At 41.5% G+C, this 17,413-nt stretch overlaps 1 protein-coding gene across 1 annotated transcript in view; it reads right to left on the minus strand.

Annotated features, from left to right (window-relative positions):
• Positions 1-9,461: 9,461 nt before the first annotated feature.
• The window catches only part of MXD4 (MAX dimerization protein 4), a 135,891-nt gene continuing 127,939 nt past the window's right edge, over positions 9,462-17,413 (minus strand). The window contains exons 5-6 of the mRNA XM_089691526.1: positions 13,170-13,329; positions 9,462-10,097 (exon numbers count right to left, since the gene is read on the minus strand). Of these exons, the coding sequence (XP_089547652.1) occupies positions 9,949-10,097; positions 13,170-13,329 (309 nt within the window). The 3' untranslated portion in view covers positions 9,462-9,948. The remainder of the gene's footprint in view (positions 10,098-13,169; positions 13,330-17,413) is intronic.

Raw genomic sequence — 17,413 nt, forward strand, 5'->3', positions numbered from 1 at the left:
GTTACTCCCACAGCGGAAATTCAATAGACTGGCCCTAAAATTCAAAAGGAAGGCTTTTATCGCATAACAAGAACAGATTAATGGATTTTTCCGCACATTCACAGCTGTTCTACACGGCTACTGTTGTGACTGTTCTGCCAGATCTGTACTTGTCTCAATTTTACAGAATTAATGGCATAACACTAACAAGTATAGGAGGGGAATGAGCATCAGAAAAAAAAAAAGATAGTTGCATAGTTACTAAACAGTGCGGACATGTGGAATGTCAAAGGATAGGGAGAGCCATGGTGGTGTGGGGGCGAGATTTACCACTGAAATGACTGCAGTGCCTCTTTATACAGAGGATACAGCCAATAACAGGCCTCACTCTGACATCTATCTTTGATAGAACCTGTTTGTGCTGCCCAATCAAATTCAGGGTTTCAGATTCTGGCAGTCTGGTGATCTAGCAAAAGTTAAATTTGACGGGAGCCTGGGCAACACAGACAGTTATTACTCAATTACCCAGCCACTAAGCATCTGACAGAAGATGCTTCATTACGCCTTTTATAAACACCTTTTTGCATAACAGACATTTGTGTAACTGTGCATGCATTGTATGTAATTATAAACTTAAAGATGAACTGTCACTTCAGTTTTTCGGTGTTCTGTCCACCAGGGTACAAGGTACATGTAGTATTTTGTTCCATGTTCTTATGTGATTTGTAATCCTAGCTACAAAGTCTGACAGCGCCTGTCTTGGCTTCAAGCACTTGCCTGAGACAAGAAGTGGCAAGAGGAATGCAGGGAGAAGGGGTATGTTATCCTTCTGCATTCCTCTCGCCACACCTTGTCTCAGGCAAGTGCTTGGAGACCAGCGCTGACTATGAAACAGCTTTCTTCTTGCTAGCTATGTTGTCAGATAGTCATGGGGGGGAGATATACCCCGGCCCCACCTAGTAGCTAGGGCAACATGTTTTACAGGCCAGCCTAATCCTAAAATTCAAAGTGAGCCTATTAGTATGTTAGTGTAACCTGAATCATTAGATGTGGTGGGTGCCGCACATAACCATGTTCAGGGGTCTTCTGGGCATACATACAAACTTTTGGAAAGAATAACAAATACATGCAGGTTCTTTGAGGTGCCTGCTATCAGGGAAATTCCTGTAACAATTATAAGAAACTAATCTGTGTTGAGAGGTTGACTTTAAAAGGAACCTGTCAGGATAGAACCATGGCTGACTTGCCTTGCACCTTGGTTTGAACTTTGACCAGGGCACTATCTTCAAACAGTTTGCATGTTCTCCCTCTGTTCTTGAGGGTTTCCTCTGGTTACTCTGGTTTCCTCCCACACTCCAAACATACTGGTAGGTTAAGTGCTCCTGTCTAAATTGGCCCTATCTGTACACATATTGGCTATGCACGTGTTATCACATTCTACATGTGAATCTCAATTTGAGGAATTGAGGAGGGTTGGGGAAACACTTGGCGACCTCCTTCATAAAAAAAATTGCCTGGAAAGTTCTTTAGAAAAATGCTTTCAGTGTATCAGATGGTGCCCACAGAGCCAGTCCACAGAATCACAGAGAGCCGGATCTGACTGAATGGATTAGTACATACATACATACACACAACTCAACAAGTAGTAAAGCAATAAACAAGATGGCAGCTATGGAACATGCCCCTTCAACAAATCAGCCGTGGCACCTCCAATATTTCTGCCCCAACAGGTTCCTTCTAAAGGTAACTATGGTTGGTCAGACCGATTCTTTATAAAAACAACCAATCTGAGAGCCATTTGATATTACATTCGATATTACATTTTTTTCTGACTCATCCAAATTCTCTGACATCAGAACGAGGTCTGTTTTCACCAATTTTATGAAGAAAGAAACTTAAAATATTCGTATCAGTCCACAAAATGTCTTCTTGCAGTGTGTGACAGGAACAGTTTCACTTGACCAATGTACAAAGAAAATGACAGCCAGCTACAGAAGAATTAATGGAAAGTCATCGTCTACCCTGACGCAGACAGCACCCCTCGCAGCAGTGCAATATTTGTATTTGATCTCCTACAGGTCGGTCCTATGCAACATGTGCTTTCTGACAGCAGAAATAAACCGCTTAACTATCCATAGCGTTTTGTTTGGTCAGCTCGTGTTAATCAATAGTGCTGTACTGTCAATATTAAATCTATAACAAGTGTAAATTACCACATGTGAGTATAGTGGTCATGTCTCCCAAATTTAGCGAGGCAGCTATTTTGTGACCCAAACTATCACACAAACATAGTGAGGGAGATTCACCAAAACTAGAGCGTGTAAAATCTGGTGCAGCTCTGCATAGAAACCAATCAGCTTCCAGTTCTTATTGTCAAAGCTTAACAGAACAAGCTGAAGTTAGTTTTCATAAATCTCCCCCATTGCATTTTTAAGCCAGTGCCTTGAACATGTCCATGAAGAAATATGGAGGAACACAACTGTATAGACATAGACTGGCCACACACTCTTGGATTTTTTCATTCAGCCTGTAGACCGAACAGAAAAAAAAAGTCTTGACAGATTCCTCCAAAAATGCTTTGACTAAAGTTGGATAATGCTCTTGCTCAGGGGTGGACTGACAACTCATGGGGCCCCCGGGCAATAGGGAATCATGGGGCTCCTGTGTCCTTGCCCAAACTCAAAAAAGCCTATGAAAAAGGTACCAGGGGCATCTCATGGGGACCCCTACTGACCCTGGGCCCTCGGGCAGTGCCCGAGTTTCCAAATGGTCAGTCCGCCCCTGCTCTTGCTATAGGTGTAGGCCATTTACGTAGCTCCTGAAGCCTGGCCAAAAAACTCCCAGAGACAGGATCATCCCATTCTTACTCCTAGGACGTTGCTAAGACACCGTCAGCTGTTACACACCTTCGCCATCAGAGGAGCGAGCTCTAAAACGCCTGCATATGCGTGGTCCCCTTTCTCCTCTGTGACAGCATCGCTGAGCTCAGAGCTACTGCGACAGGGGAGAGAAAGTGCATGCGAGGGGGTTTGATTAGTTGACAGAAGATCCTGCAATCAGGGGCGGACTGACAACTCATGGGGCCCCCGGGCAATAGGAGATTATGGGACCTTGCCCACACCCAAAAAAGCCTATGAAAAAGCCAATGAAAGGTACCAGGGACATCTTATGGGGCCCCCTACTGACCCTGGGCCCTCGGGCAGTGCCCGAGTGCTCGAATGGTCAGTCCGTCCCTGGCTGCAATAGCAAACTTTCACCCAAAGGAGGCACAGATTATATTTGGAATTATGACTTCTATTCTGAGGGAAACCAAGATTGTATGAAGTTGATGACCATCTACTTCACCACAGAGACTGAAGGCTTAAAAACTGACCTGAAATCCTCTTATAAATGGAGTCTACCAATGTTTTACTTAATAAAATAGGCAGACACAGGAGGTTCTACATTGTCTGTGAATCATCTGAGCTCACAAAATGGCCACCTCATGATATGTAGACACTGTGAAGTAACAGGAGCTGGCGATTTCTGCTGTCAAGGTTTCATTTCTTATAAGTCCCTCGGCTAAGAGGTACTTTCTACTAAGAAGAAAGCTAACAAGGCTAGTAGGCTAACATCTCCTTCAGCGCAGCCACTAATGAGAATATTCAGCTGCCAAATGCAGTGACTGCGCAGCCCTCCAACATCTAGTAATGAAGGAGTGAACCTGAATCAACATCATGTGACTGAAATAAAAAACAAAAACACACGCAGTTATATATATATATGTCCTTGTTGGCAAGACCCAAGCCAAATAAGTGCAAACAATGATGTTAAGCTGCCACAAAATGTACTTATATATTCTATGTAATAACTAGTAGCCCAAATGGAGAGAACATGTCAAAGGTGTCCAAGAACTTGTGTCGGCTTTACCAGCAAAGGGTTTCTGGTCACCGAGGGACATGGAACAATACATGTTATTATCTATGATTTGTTTTTTATAACATAATCTTTTTTGGATGTTCAATCAACTATCATTTGTTTAATTCCCATTTTTTATATATATTTATTTTTTTTAAGCAATTAATTTTTAGGTTAAAAGGTAGCTGAAATAAATGATTTTCTAGAAGGATGTTAATGGGCAGTCCCACTAAATATTGATATTTCAGTTGTTGGTAGACACTGTAGAGATGAGGTCAAGAATGACTCACCACCTCTCTTTTGAACTTCTGAGGAGACATCTCCCACCAGAATACACCCTCATGCCGTATTTTCATCAGCAGCTGATTTTACTGCCCTCCAACCACCAAGATGCAGTTTAATGTGGTCAGTGGCCATGTTAGTACAAATGGCTGCAATTGCGGAACAATTTATACAACAGATCACATTTGGTAGGCAGTACTGCTGCCATTTGGGAGACAATACAGCTGCCTCCTGAATACCTGATTTTGATCCCAAGGAAGATTTCACATTAAAATACTGTGCCACAACCACCTTGGGTGCATTTGGCCATGGCCATTGACTTCAATGGGAGTGTTTGGTAAGTGATACGCTTGCCAAACACAACACGCTGAGTTATAACTTGTCTGTACTTCCCCAATTGGCATTAAGCTACTGCGAAGCAAGAGCCTATATTTTTGAGAGTCACCCGTGTGAACGAGGCCTTAGGGTCTTGTCAAACTGGTGATTCTGCTGCTGGCAAAACCTTGACCTTGATACAGAAATACAATGGTCACCACAGAATCTTGGTTTCTAATGATTAGCAACCATGTGGCAGTTCTCTAATTCTGGAAACAAGTGACACCAGAGGAGAAGGACTTTTAGATAATTGGTCATACATAACAAACCAGTAGGTGGCTCAACCCAACCCAACTGAAATATCAGTTTTCATGGTCTGACCCTTCTAAAAAAACAGTTGATGTTATTTATGAAAGAATGGCATGTACATACATTTTAGGAAAGACAGCCATTTTTTTGGCCAAGTCTGGTTCTTCACTGTGCCGGTTCATGAAGAACTAAAGATTTCAGTAAGGTGTGGAAACCGATCACAGGGCATCAATCAGCAGAGGGAAAGGTGCTTGTTGGCGTACAGCTGCTTACACTGTGTGAGGTAACACTGAGGTTCAGCAGGCCAAAGTGCCCAGGGAACTGGTATAGTAATTTGTTTAGTAAGAAGGTGATTGTAGCCGTATTAGTTCACTTGCGACAGAAACAATTGAGTATTGACGTGATACTTTTTTTATTTGCACTAACATACAATTATGAGGACAAGCTTTCGGGGTATGTCCCCTTCTTCAAGGTCCAGGCAGTACTGTCTGGGCCTTGAAGAAGGGGACATACCCCGAAAGCTTGTCCTCAAAATTGTATGTTAGTGCAAATAAAAAAAGTATCATGTCAATACTCAATTGTTTCTTTAGTAAGAAGGGTAATTTTTGGGAGGTTCAGGAAGTCGACACAAATGGCTGCACTTTGTGTGGTTCATTCAGCGAGTAGTGCTGCTTACATTTTAACTTACAGTAACTTTGAGCACCTTTTGGCATAGAAGCAAAATTGTAGCTCAGTAAGAAATTAGTGTTTACAATTTTGTGGGGAATTTTAATGGAATTGGGACGCACAAATTTAGAAACTCTGTACATCACATTATCAATGTCCTATTCCAAGTAGAGCAAAAAATAATTTGAAATTATTCCTTGGAACATACAGGGTTTTAAGCATAAAAACGCAGTGCAAAAAGCAGTAGTGTGCAGGAACCCGTAACAGCCAATCAGACATCACCTTTTATTAGTCTATACCAGTCTATGTAGGTAAACACTGATTTCTGGTTGGTTGCTATGACTTACCACACATCACTACTGTTTTCATTATTGGCCTTAATATTGGAAAGTGCTGTCAATGTGTAAAAAAAGTGCAGGTAACCAATTAGATCTTACTTGGCTGTCCTCGCTGACTAAAAATGTATTTGTCAGTAGGGGTCACCGCATTTTGTTAATATGGTAAAATGGGTGTTAAAGGAACAATTTCTAACTGTCATGTGTACAGCCTATAGCAACAAAATCCATAGATTACCCCATTCACGCTAAACAGGGTGGATGGATCAATCTCCTACTGCCATCTATTGTGCTCTGTCAACAGGCACCCACAGCTGTCAGAATACCTGAACACTGACTGCAGCTACTTATATGTACTTACTTTTCAGCTGATGTTTTTCTGTCTGGCTTCTTTGATTTCACAACTGAAAGGCCACCTACAGCTCAAATTTCCTGTGGCTTGGTCAAAATTTGAGCAGTGTATGGCCAGCTTAAAGCCAGGAATCGGCTGCAATTTGAGCAGTGTATGGCCATCTTAAAGCCAGGAATCGGCTACAATTTGAGCAGTGTATGGCCACCTTAAAGCCAGGAATCGGCTGCAATTTCAGCAGTGTATGGCCAGTTTAAAGCCAGGAATCGGCTGCAATCTGAGCAGTGTATGGCCAGCTTAAAGCCAGGAATCGGCTGCAAATTAAGCAGTGTATGGCCACCTTAAAGCCAGGAATCGGCTGCAAATTAAGCAGTGTATGGGCAGCTTAAAGCCAGGAATCGGCTGCAATTTCAGCAGTGTATGGCCAGTTTAAAGCCAGGAATCGGCTGCAATCTGAGCAGTGTATGGCCAGCTTAAAGGCTGGGCATAGATGGCTAAAATTTTGTCCAGTTCCTGCCGAATCAGCTGAAATTCAAGCTGTGGGTAGACCTGCAAGCATCACTTATAAATATGACTGAGTCAGGTGGAAATTCTGCACCTAACAATCGCTGTATCCCATCAGATACAGTCATTGTTTAAGTATTCAGGCAGCCACAGGTGCCGTGGCTGCTGAATACAAGAATGAGATGTGGGGTTTCCTCCAACTACAATGTTTAGCCTGGATGGAAGAATCGGCTGATCAAGAGAATATTACGTTGTGTATGGCTAGCTTAAGTTAAAAAATAAATCAATAAAGCTGATGGGGCTGCAATGGGTAAAAATACATTTGACCTTTATCCCACTTTTAATAGATCTTTATGTTTTACCTAAATACTTGAATTAGTATACAGTAGTGGCCATAAGCATTTGGACATTTTTTGTCACATTCATTTTAGTTGGATATTGGTCTAGATGACCTGCACTATAAATGAATTTTTGCTCTGGTATTTTAAGATTTTAAATTAAAAAAATATTGGACATAATATGACATGGCCCGTCACAATACCAGGTAATAGGTTTTTAACTGAATATTATCTTAGAATTGCCAAAAAAGAATAAAACGACAGTTGATTAACAAGGCACAATATGAAAAAAAAAAAAAAATAAGAGAGTCCCTGAGACTCTTGTTTGGATTCGTTCCTTACCCGCCCGCCCCTCCCCAACCCTGATATAATGAGAACATTTAGGAAAATATAATACAAAATCTTTTACAGGAAATATAGACTACACTTGCTAAAATCACTTGTCAGAAAAGTGTCAATAGCTTTTTTTTTTTTATTACAACCTCCAACATTCCTCTATCTAAATATACTTCTGCATGTAGAACGCAGAATATACTGATAGCTCAAAGCTATAAATCGTCCTGTTGCATATGTGGAGATGGGAGGCCATTTCGTTTACTAAGCAAAAATATCAGTCACTGAAAACCAGTGATGTCACATGACATGTTAAATTGGAAAAAAATGGCTACCTTAGCTGTCACTAAACAACAGGTACGCTTTATCTGGTCACTTGATTCTCTATGCCGAGCATGCCTTTCTCTGACTCTGACTTCACAAGAGAAATGAGGCTGTGTTACACAAATAAAACTAGACTATGACTTCATAGTATTGCTACAATTCTCATAGATACATATTTAAAGTATACAAAATAAACAGTGCCGTTTCACAGCATGATTTTTTTCCTAATTTTTTTTTTTTTTTTTTCAATCCTAGACATTGAAACGTGTGCTGAGGAAACACGCTGCAGCTGCAAGCCATACCTTCAGTAAAATGCAGTGATAGCTGAAAGATTAAACAGAAAACAAGCTATTCTTAATTTGACCTGACTTGCCATTCAGAAGAGAGGAGAAAATTTGGGGTTTATTTACTAAAGCTGGAGAGTCCAGAATCAGACTCCCTACTGCATAGAAACCAATCAGCTTCCAGGTTTCATTGCCAAAGCTTCATTGAACAAGCTGAGGTTAGAAGCTGATTGGTTTCTATGCAGAAGGGAGTCTGATTTTGGACTCTCCAGCTTTAGTAAATAAACCCCTTTGTGTCAGGTGACCAAAGTCTGTTTCATGCTAGAAGGTGGTCATTGAGTAGGCCATCCCACCCAGGCTATCACGCCCCTTCAATGCTGCAGCAGATAATGATAGAAATAATCTGACATCAACAAACTGGAGTTTGCATATTCTCCCTGTGATTGCGTTGGTTTCCTCCAGGTACTCTGGTTTTCTTCCGCATTCTAAAGACAGTTGGTAGGTCAACTGGCTCCTGGCCCTAGTATGTGTGTTACACTGGCCATGTACATACTGCATACCGGTTTCAAGCCTGTGCTGATTTGGAGGGTTGAGGAACGACTTGGCAACCTACCTCATGAAATATTTGCCAAAAAAATTCTATGGAAAAAAGGCTCTGAAGCATATCAAACGTGGTGTCCAGAGAGCTGGTCCATAGACTCACCAAAAGTCAGTTGCGATTGAATGGATAACACACACAGTTATCAAAATAGAATGGAAATAATACAACAATGTCATACTGTTGAGTACAACTACAGGAAGCACCTCAAAAGATTTTTGTAAGCACCACAATTTTTGATCCAGAAGTGTTCTCAATTTTAACTAGTTGATTCAGAAAAAAGTACAATGTTTTTTGATAAAGCCTAACAGAATACGGCCTAGGAGCTAGGTAGCCTAAGTGGCTTAAATGTTCATGCGGATGGCTTGGTCAACATTTCTGATGATGCCAATGGATGTAATGGGAGATGCATCATGGGTATTCGTACTTCTAGATAAAGGCAAGGTGTAGAGACAAGGTGGTCATCTCACCTTCAGCTCAACATATTGCAATCTTTCTTGCTGCCCTTATTATTAACTGACGGGCAGAACTCGCGTGATCTTTGTCAATGCCCTCTTTCACCGAGTCACAAGTAAATAACAGTCTTGAGACCATGTGACCAATGGAAGCAAACCAGGAGATGACTGCACCCTTCCTTTGCTGCCTTATGGGAGAAACAAGTTGGGAATGTTCTGCATCTCGTAAAGTTCCACATTATCCGAATGCAGCAGTGCTCATTGTCCATATAGACCACCTTCTGAAACATGAAACACTGGCTTCCTTCACCATAACCAAAATGAACTACATCTTCTTTTGTGGTGTACAGTGAAGGAAAAAAGTGCAGAAGAGACTAAAAACCCTCTTTTTTTACCATATGGTAGGCATGAAACTCGAAACATTAAGAGAACTTTTTGCCCTCTCTTGCTTTGCAAAAGCCAAGTGCTTGAAATACTGACACTGATAAAACTATTGCCTGTTCTTCAAAGAAGTCATAATTCTTTATTTTGTTATGTCTAACTACGAAATTCGACGGGCATGTACAAATTCTACTTCATTTTTAAAACTAAATGATCTCTGGTAATCAAAAAATATCTGACCTGCTTCACTCTGTGTCTCCATGTAATACTTAGCAATGGAATGATATGACTGCAAAAAATTGGGCTTTCATTGAGCTTTACACTCTCTTAGTCAACATCCACCCCATCGAGTCACAGCACAAACTGCCATCAGAGCCGCGTGTCGGGAATCTCTCGTGCTGTGGTTGAAATGGAGGGGGGGGGGCCTTCTCAGCAAGAACGCTCCTTGAAGTATTTAAAGTCGGCAGCCCTGGCTGAGTGGCAGTTAACTTTTTTTTTGTTTTCTTTTCTTTTAATTTTTTTTTTAAATTTTTTTTTTTGTTTTCCAGATGTAAGTGCCTTCAGCTTGATGGTCCTGAGTTGGTCCAGAAATTTGGCCACTATAAGAGACTGGAATTAAGTCTCAGGGAATGTGTATAGCCACTGTCGCTGGAGCTGCTTTGCAGACTGTAGTGGTCATCCACGTCGCTGGCACTTCCAATACTGTCTACTTCTCCCGGGGTAAATTCCATGCCTTCAATGTCTACTTCTGTGGAGGGGGACAGAACAAAGAACTGATAAACACATGCTCAATGGATGGGAACATTTCCTCTCACATGAAACAGCTAAAATGTTGGTGTGTATCCTCATGATATTCTCTCTTCTGTGGCCTTTTGGGGAACACATGGTCACCACTCCCAAACCATTCTGAACTCTACTGCTCCAACCATTAAATACAACTCCTTTCTGTCAGTCCTAGCCTGGCTGCTAACACATAGAGAATGTGTTTCCCAATTATAACCTGAAATATTCTCTGCAGGTGGACTCCTCTGCCTTTGGGCAGCACAGTGGCTTAGAGGTTAGCACTTCTGCCTTACAGCAATGGGATCCTTTTTTTGAATCCTGGAATGGACACTATCTGCATATAAATGCATGTTCTCCCTCTGCTTGTGTGGTTTTCCTCCCATACTCCAAAGACAAACTGGTAAATAAATGGATCCTATCAAATTCACCCTAGTATATATGCATATGAGATAGGGACTTTATTACAAGTACTAATATAGCGACGTCAATTTACGCAGTGCTTTACATATATATATTGTACATTCACATCAATCCCTGCCCTCAAAGAGCGTACAATCTAAGCTCCTTAACCTCTTGGTGCCACCAGACGCAAATGTGCGGCCTTCCGGCGTCTGGGCCTAGACGTCGAGCGGCCGCACATTTGTGTTCTACTGAAAAAGATATGTGCTGAGAGCGCGCACCCTGCGCACGCCCAGCACACACGTTCGGTACTCATGGAAAGGTCCCGATCGCCTCTTTCGATCCGGACCTTTCCCGATCATGTGGCCACCGTGACAGCAAATCACATGACCCTACGGCGCCAAGGGGTTAAAGGATAAGTTAAAAAAATATATATAAATGCACATTTTTTTGCAGGTAAAAAAATTTTAATTTTTTTTTTTTTTTAGGAGCCTGAAAAGCATTCCACCTGCTATGCAGGACTCCTACCGACAGTCAGTGAAAGCTGTCTGCCTGCACATCGTATGAGCAGGCAGTTTCACAATGCCAGGAAGAATCAATGAAACACCAGAGCGCCCAACAGCAACGTGGTAGTTCATTGAGAACTACAAACCGACAGCTGGAAAGGCTGTTGGTCTTTGTAGATTCCCATTCAAGGAACTCTGTAAATGAGTTCCCCCGCTAGCTGTCACAACAGGGGATCAAGGGTGCTACAGTAACATGTTACATCCTGAAAATAAGTGTGACGTGTTAGGAAAGGTGAATTTATCCTTTAAAGCTCCTTGGGGGCAGGGACTAATTGTAATGTACAATATGTGTAAAGCACTGCGTAAGTTGTTTGCATTAGATAAATACCTGTAATAAATAAATAATACCCCAAGTCCAACTTCTGATGTGCACAGAACTTGCTCTCCACCATATACCTTTCCACCCTCTCACTTTCGGGACTTCTCATCTGCTTTTTCTATCGAATCTCTTTCCTCAAGTCACTTGGCACATTATCTAACACTTCACACAAATCCTTCAGTCACTGATTCACCACTTACTTCATCCCCCATTAGCTAATAGGGCACATGCTGTGACCTTATGTATATATTAGTCACCCCCTTGGAGTGTTAGCTCAAAAGGCAGAACTTTCATACCTATTGTATCTTGGGTTTTCTATTTATGTAATGCAACAGTAAAGTATTTATTTCAGTCTTTTGTTTTTTTAATTCACTCTTGCTTATGTGCGTTCACATGGGTAACTAAGAATGTCAAAGACATGGCACTTTTATAGTAAACCAGCTGTCAAGTACATAAGCTGTACGAGAATTTTGAGAATTTTCGCTCACTTCAATGCATTGTAACCACTTGCCCTCCAGAGGATTCACCCCCCTTCCTGACCAGGCCATTTTTTTGCAATACTGAGCTCTGTTACTTTAACTGACAATTGCGCGGTCATGCAAAGCTGCACCCAAATGAAATTTACGTCCTTTTTTTCCCGACAAATAGAGATTTCTTTCGGTGGTATTTGATCACCTGTGCGGTTTTTATTTTTTTCACTATAAACAAAAAAAGACTGACAATTTTTAAAAAAAACTATATTTATGACTTTTTGCTACTAAACATGTCCAGTAAAAAAATTTAAAAAATCAAATTTTGTCATAAATTTAAGCCAAAATGTATTCTGTTACATGTCTTTGCTACAAAAAATCCCAGTACATGTAAATTAATTGGTTTACATGAAGGTTATAGCATTTACAAATGGCGGTAGATACACTGGAATTTTTTTTAAAACTAGTAATGGCAGTGATCAGCGACTTATAGAAACTGCGGCGGGCATTCTGACACTGGGAGGAACTGACTTGGTGTCACTGACATCCCCAGTGACACCAATACAGTAATCAGTGCTAATAAAAAGCACATACACTGTACTAATGGCACTGGGAAGGAAGGGTTTAACATCTGGGGTGATCAAAGGGTTAACTGTGTGCTGTGTTACTATGTGTGCTATGCAGAGCCACACAAAGCAGTGTGCTGGAGCTGACAGGGGAGAGATCTGTATTGTTTACATACAGTTCTCTCCCCCCGTGGGTAATACTCGGAGATCACTGGGTGTTAGCGGGGAATCACCGGCCGTAACCCGGTGATTGACAGCCGAGGCTGCAAATGGCGGTGCGGGTAGGTCCCCCTACCTGGACCTGCAAAATCATGTATGCACCCATGCCGCCCTTTAGCACTATTTCTGCTACAGGGTGGAGCTAAAGTGGGTGCCAACTTTGTTCCACAGAGAAGGGAATGATGTCACTATGGGGGTAGATTTACTAAAACTGGAGCACTCATAATCTGGTACAGCTGTGCATGGTAGCCAATCGGCTTCTAACTTCAGCTTGTGCAATTAAACTTTGGCAATAACACCTGGTAGCTGATTGGTCTCTATGCAGAGCTGTGCCAGATTTTGCACCATGCAGTTTTAGTAAATAACCCCACATGTGTGCTCTAATAAGCATCGAACAGCTCAGCATTCAGCATCCGCCTCTGACACCAAGGTTTTCTCTACCATGGTTTTGGAAAATAAAAGTAGACACAAAGGGGGAGATGTAACTGTAGTGCTCACCTTGTTCAGAGTCAGTGGATATGATAGAACCCATACTATCTGTGCGCATGCGTTCCATCCCATGCACAGAGAGTTGCTCTAGACGGCGCTTGAGGTAGCGATGTTCTCTCTGAAGCTGCTCCTTGATGTTCAGAGCTTTTCGGTCCTGTTCTTCTAATTTCTGAAGAGATAATTGTAGAAATGTGTTTGCATGTCTATGTACTATTTTTTGCAACTGGTTTATTTAATGTCTCACCCAAAATGAGAAATGCAATGGCTGCGCACTTACGTCTCTCAATAAAAGTCCATTTTAAAGGTACCTGGCTTTAGATCTGCTTGCACTCCATGCTGCCTACATTCACTTAAAGTGGAACTTTACCCATAACAACTTAAGAAATAATGTTCTTTAGCATGGAACATACATTTCACATTAGTAATTCTGCTACCAAAATTAGTGTGTGCTGTAAATTGCCTCCAGCATTGCTCCTGTTTCTTCTTGCCAGAAGCTGCCATTTTTCTGAAGCCCAGTGCCCCTGAACAGCAGTAAATCATAAAGCGGAACAAAACCCATCGATTTAACGGTTTAAAAAACAGTTACATTCCTGGATTGCTAACTGTTACATTTGCTTGTGTCCTCAACCAAACTGTCAAACCATCAACCGTCTGGTGTCAAACTGATCATATGTGCAACGTCATGGCAGTTGCAGATCAAGCAGCTTCGTTGGCTGTAAAGAATAGGAAGGTTTAATTCCGCTTTAAGACTGTCAGCAGATCTGCCTCCACAATTTCGGTACAGTGCCTAAAAATATTGAACAACTGAGCATGTGCAGAACAAGGTGAGACAGTGTATAACCCTTGGTTCACATATATGTGGGCATGCGGGCCACATTTTGTGCGGGCCCGAGAGCCCATTCATTTGAATGGACTCCCGTGCCCCGTAGGGAAGAAGTCCCTGCACTTCTTCCGAAAACGCTGCCCACACAGGAACCTCGGTTCCCAGTACGGTTGCGTTTTCCAGTGCGGGCGGCGTGCCATTAGAACTAATGGCACCCGCCCGCGGATCCACATTCTTTTGTGTGGGTGGTGCGGATTTTCGTGCAGATCCGCAGTGGCACCACCTGCACAGATGTGAACCTAGCCGTACTGGATTTTAAATAGTATGGGCACTTATATTTAATGTTTTACATAGCAGTTAGCAATGCACTGAAATTTCGGTGTCTGAAACGTTTCGGCCGAACACACCTGTATCGGCCTCTGGCAGATATGAAAATGAGCATTGATACAGGTGCCAAAAATAACCCCGCCCCTCGCCACCCAGTGGCTCTCAGACTTACCTGAGAACTTATTCAATGATCTCAGCGCTGGGCATAGAGATTTGTGAAGGAAAGATGGCCTCCACTCATCTCTATGCCCTTGGAGGACTGGAGCGAAGACATTATGTCACTTCCGGTTCTGGCGCCTTATAAACAAGGACTTTTTTTTTTTCTTTAAAGCACTATATCAATGCTTTTTTTGATCTAATGCTTTTCATTGTAGAGGAGAGATGTGGGATCTTAGTGACCCCATATCTCTCCATTTCTATCAAAAGGAATGTTTGCATTCCTTGTGATAGGAATAAAAGTGATTAAGAAAAAAAAAAAAAAGGGACAGTGTAAAAAAAAGGTAATAAAATAAATAATTAAAAAAAATGTTTAAAGTGCCGTGTCCCCCCATGCTCGGGTGCAGTGGTGAACACATACGTAGGCCAGGCCTACATATACAAATGGTGTGAGGTATCTCCATGAATGTCAGAGCAAGAGCAATAATTCTTACACTAGACCTCATCTGTAACTTTAAACTGACAACCTGTAGACATTTTTAAAGCGTCACTCATGGAGATTTTTAATTACTGTAGTTTGGCGCCATTCTACGAGCGTGCATAATTTTAAAGCATGACAAGTTTGTTATCTATTTACTCAGCGTAACATCATCTTTCATATTTTACAAAAAAATGTGGGTATATAATTGCTTTTTTTAATCATTAAAGTGTATTTTTTTCCCCAAAGAATTGCATTTGAAAAATATATAAATTTTTAAAAACTGTCCATTTTGCTTTTGTTTTTCGGCCAAGTGCATCCTGAATTTTCAGTTTTGGTACCAGAATTTCCATTTCAGTGCACCATTATTAGCTATACCTGGCAAAAGGGGCCAGCCTGAAGTGATCTAGCAGGACTTAAAGTACTGACTAAAGTTCCACTTTAAAATGGAACTGAAGGCACTTTACTTACCTCCTCTCTATTGATTTGAGTCCCTATCCGGTGCTGGCATCTTCTCCCTGGGTGCCAGTCTTCAGGCATCTCTATTGGCTGGCATGGGACGTAATCCTGAGCATGCGCAGCAGTTAGTCATTTCAGCACACAGAAACCATGCCAGAGATGTAAGCTGAATTGCACATGCGCAGCTCAATTTACATGCTGCAGAAGATTTCGAGCAGGCGGGTAGGTGTATTTTATTGCAGAAAATACATTTCATGTCTCTTCTGCTATAGTAGCCTGCTTGCTTGCAGTCTGTAAAATGGCTCCAGTTCTGCTTTAAAACTAAAAATAATGCCCAAGTAGTTACCTTTGACCTAGGGTGGTTCCCTGAAGGTCCAATTGGTCCCCTAATCCCTACTCTCTGTCTAATCCTAGGTTCACACCTAAGCGTTTTCCGCATCGTTTTGCAGAAACATACTACAGTACATTTAATATGATTTCCTATGGGACAGGCTCACATCTCCGGGTTTTCACCCGGTGCGTTTTTTGGAAAGGGTCAGGGACTTTTCTAAACGCAAAAAGTTGTGTTTATAGTTCTATAGACTTCAATGGAAATGCTGCAGAAAAGCATGTAGTGCGTTTTTGATGCGTTTTGCTTTTTAATCTGCCTAGCAAAAAAGAAAATAAAAACTAAAAACGCAAAAAGCATAAAAAATGCATCAAAAACACGTGCAAAAAAAGTAAAATGGACCGCAAAAAGCACTGTAGAAACAAATCAAATTCAAACTGCATAGGTGTGAACCTAGCCTAACCCCCGGTTCACATATATGCGGCCGTGTGGGCTGCGCTTTGCACGGGCACGAGAGCCCATTCATTTGAATAGACTCCCATGCCCCATGACACGTAGAGAAGAAGTCCTTGCACTTCTTCCGAAAATGCAGCCCGAACGGGAACCTCGGTTCCCAGTACGGTTGTGTTTTCCAGTGGGGGCGGCGTGCCATTAGAATTAATGGCATCCGCCCGCGGGTCCGTATTCCTCTGTGCGGGTGGTGGATTTTTGTGTGGATCCGCAGACGCACAACCTGCACATATGTGAACCTAGCCTAAGGCCACAGTTAAATTGGTATTAAACCCAAGTCCAAAAATTTACTATATTGCATCTTTCCAAATTTTAGATGTGGGAAACAAATTTGTTTTCTTTTTTTAAGCATTTTTCCCTTTTTTTTTTTTTTTACCTAGTGATCCTGCCAGTACGTCTAGTATTTTTCAACTTCCTTTAACAGATCAAATTGTCCAACAAATGTGGCATTCAGATGGTTGAGACAAACCATTTAACACTGACAGGGATGCTTACACTGGTCAGTTTTTATTTATTTTTTGTGAAACCTTTATCCTAGAAGGTAAAAAACAAAACACTGAGAACTAGAGCAGCCAGCACATTTAAGGATTTGTAAGCTACAGTACGAATTTTTGTTTTGGAGTTTAATACCGAAGGACTGGAAAGAAGTACAGAGAAGTTCACTGTTAATATTTACATATACGTTAGGTAGACATTTGAAAATCTCATCAAAAAAGACTTTCAGATGCATGCTATAATAATAAAGTGTTCTTGCATGACAAGACCACTTACTGTTATCTCACATATATATTCCTGTTATTATAGCCAAATTTACCACCCTAACTCCTCCCACAGTTTTTACACTACATAGACAGTAATATACCGAAACATGCGGATTGTTCCCAATTGGTGTGCTATTACTTTGTGGAACGTTTAGCTGAATGGTTCACGAAATATCGGCGTTTTTGTGGTGAAATTGGTCACATAGGAATGAATGGCGGAATGTTCAAAACTAGAGTGAGAGCTGAAAAATCAGGACATGATTTCTAAACTGCCACCACTCCCTCATTTTCAAGCCCACCTACACAAATCTTATATCAAAATGTTCAGCTATTCCTGCTGCCACTACAAAAGTCCACAGCTAAGCCATAGTCCTGATAGTTTTCCCAATATGACCATTTGTTTGCAACTCA

Source organism: Staurois parvus, unplaced genomic scaffold (assembly GCF_062004578.1).
Source record: "Staurois parvus isolate SC_StPar_1 unplaced genomic scaffold, SC_StPar_1.0 ptg000564l, whole genome shotgun sequence".
Taxonomy (NCBI): Eukaryota; Metazoa; Chordata; class Amphibia; order Anura; family Ranidae; genus Staurois; species Staurois parvus.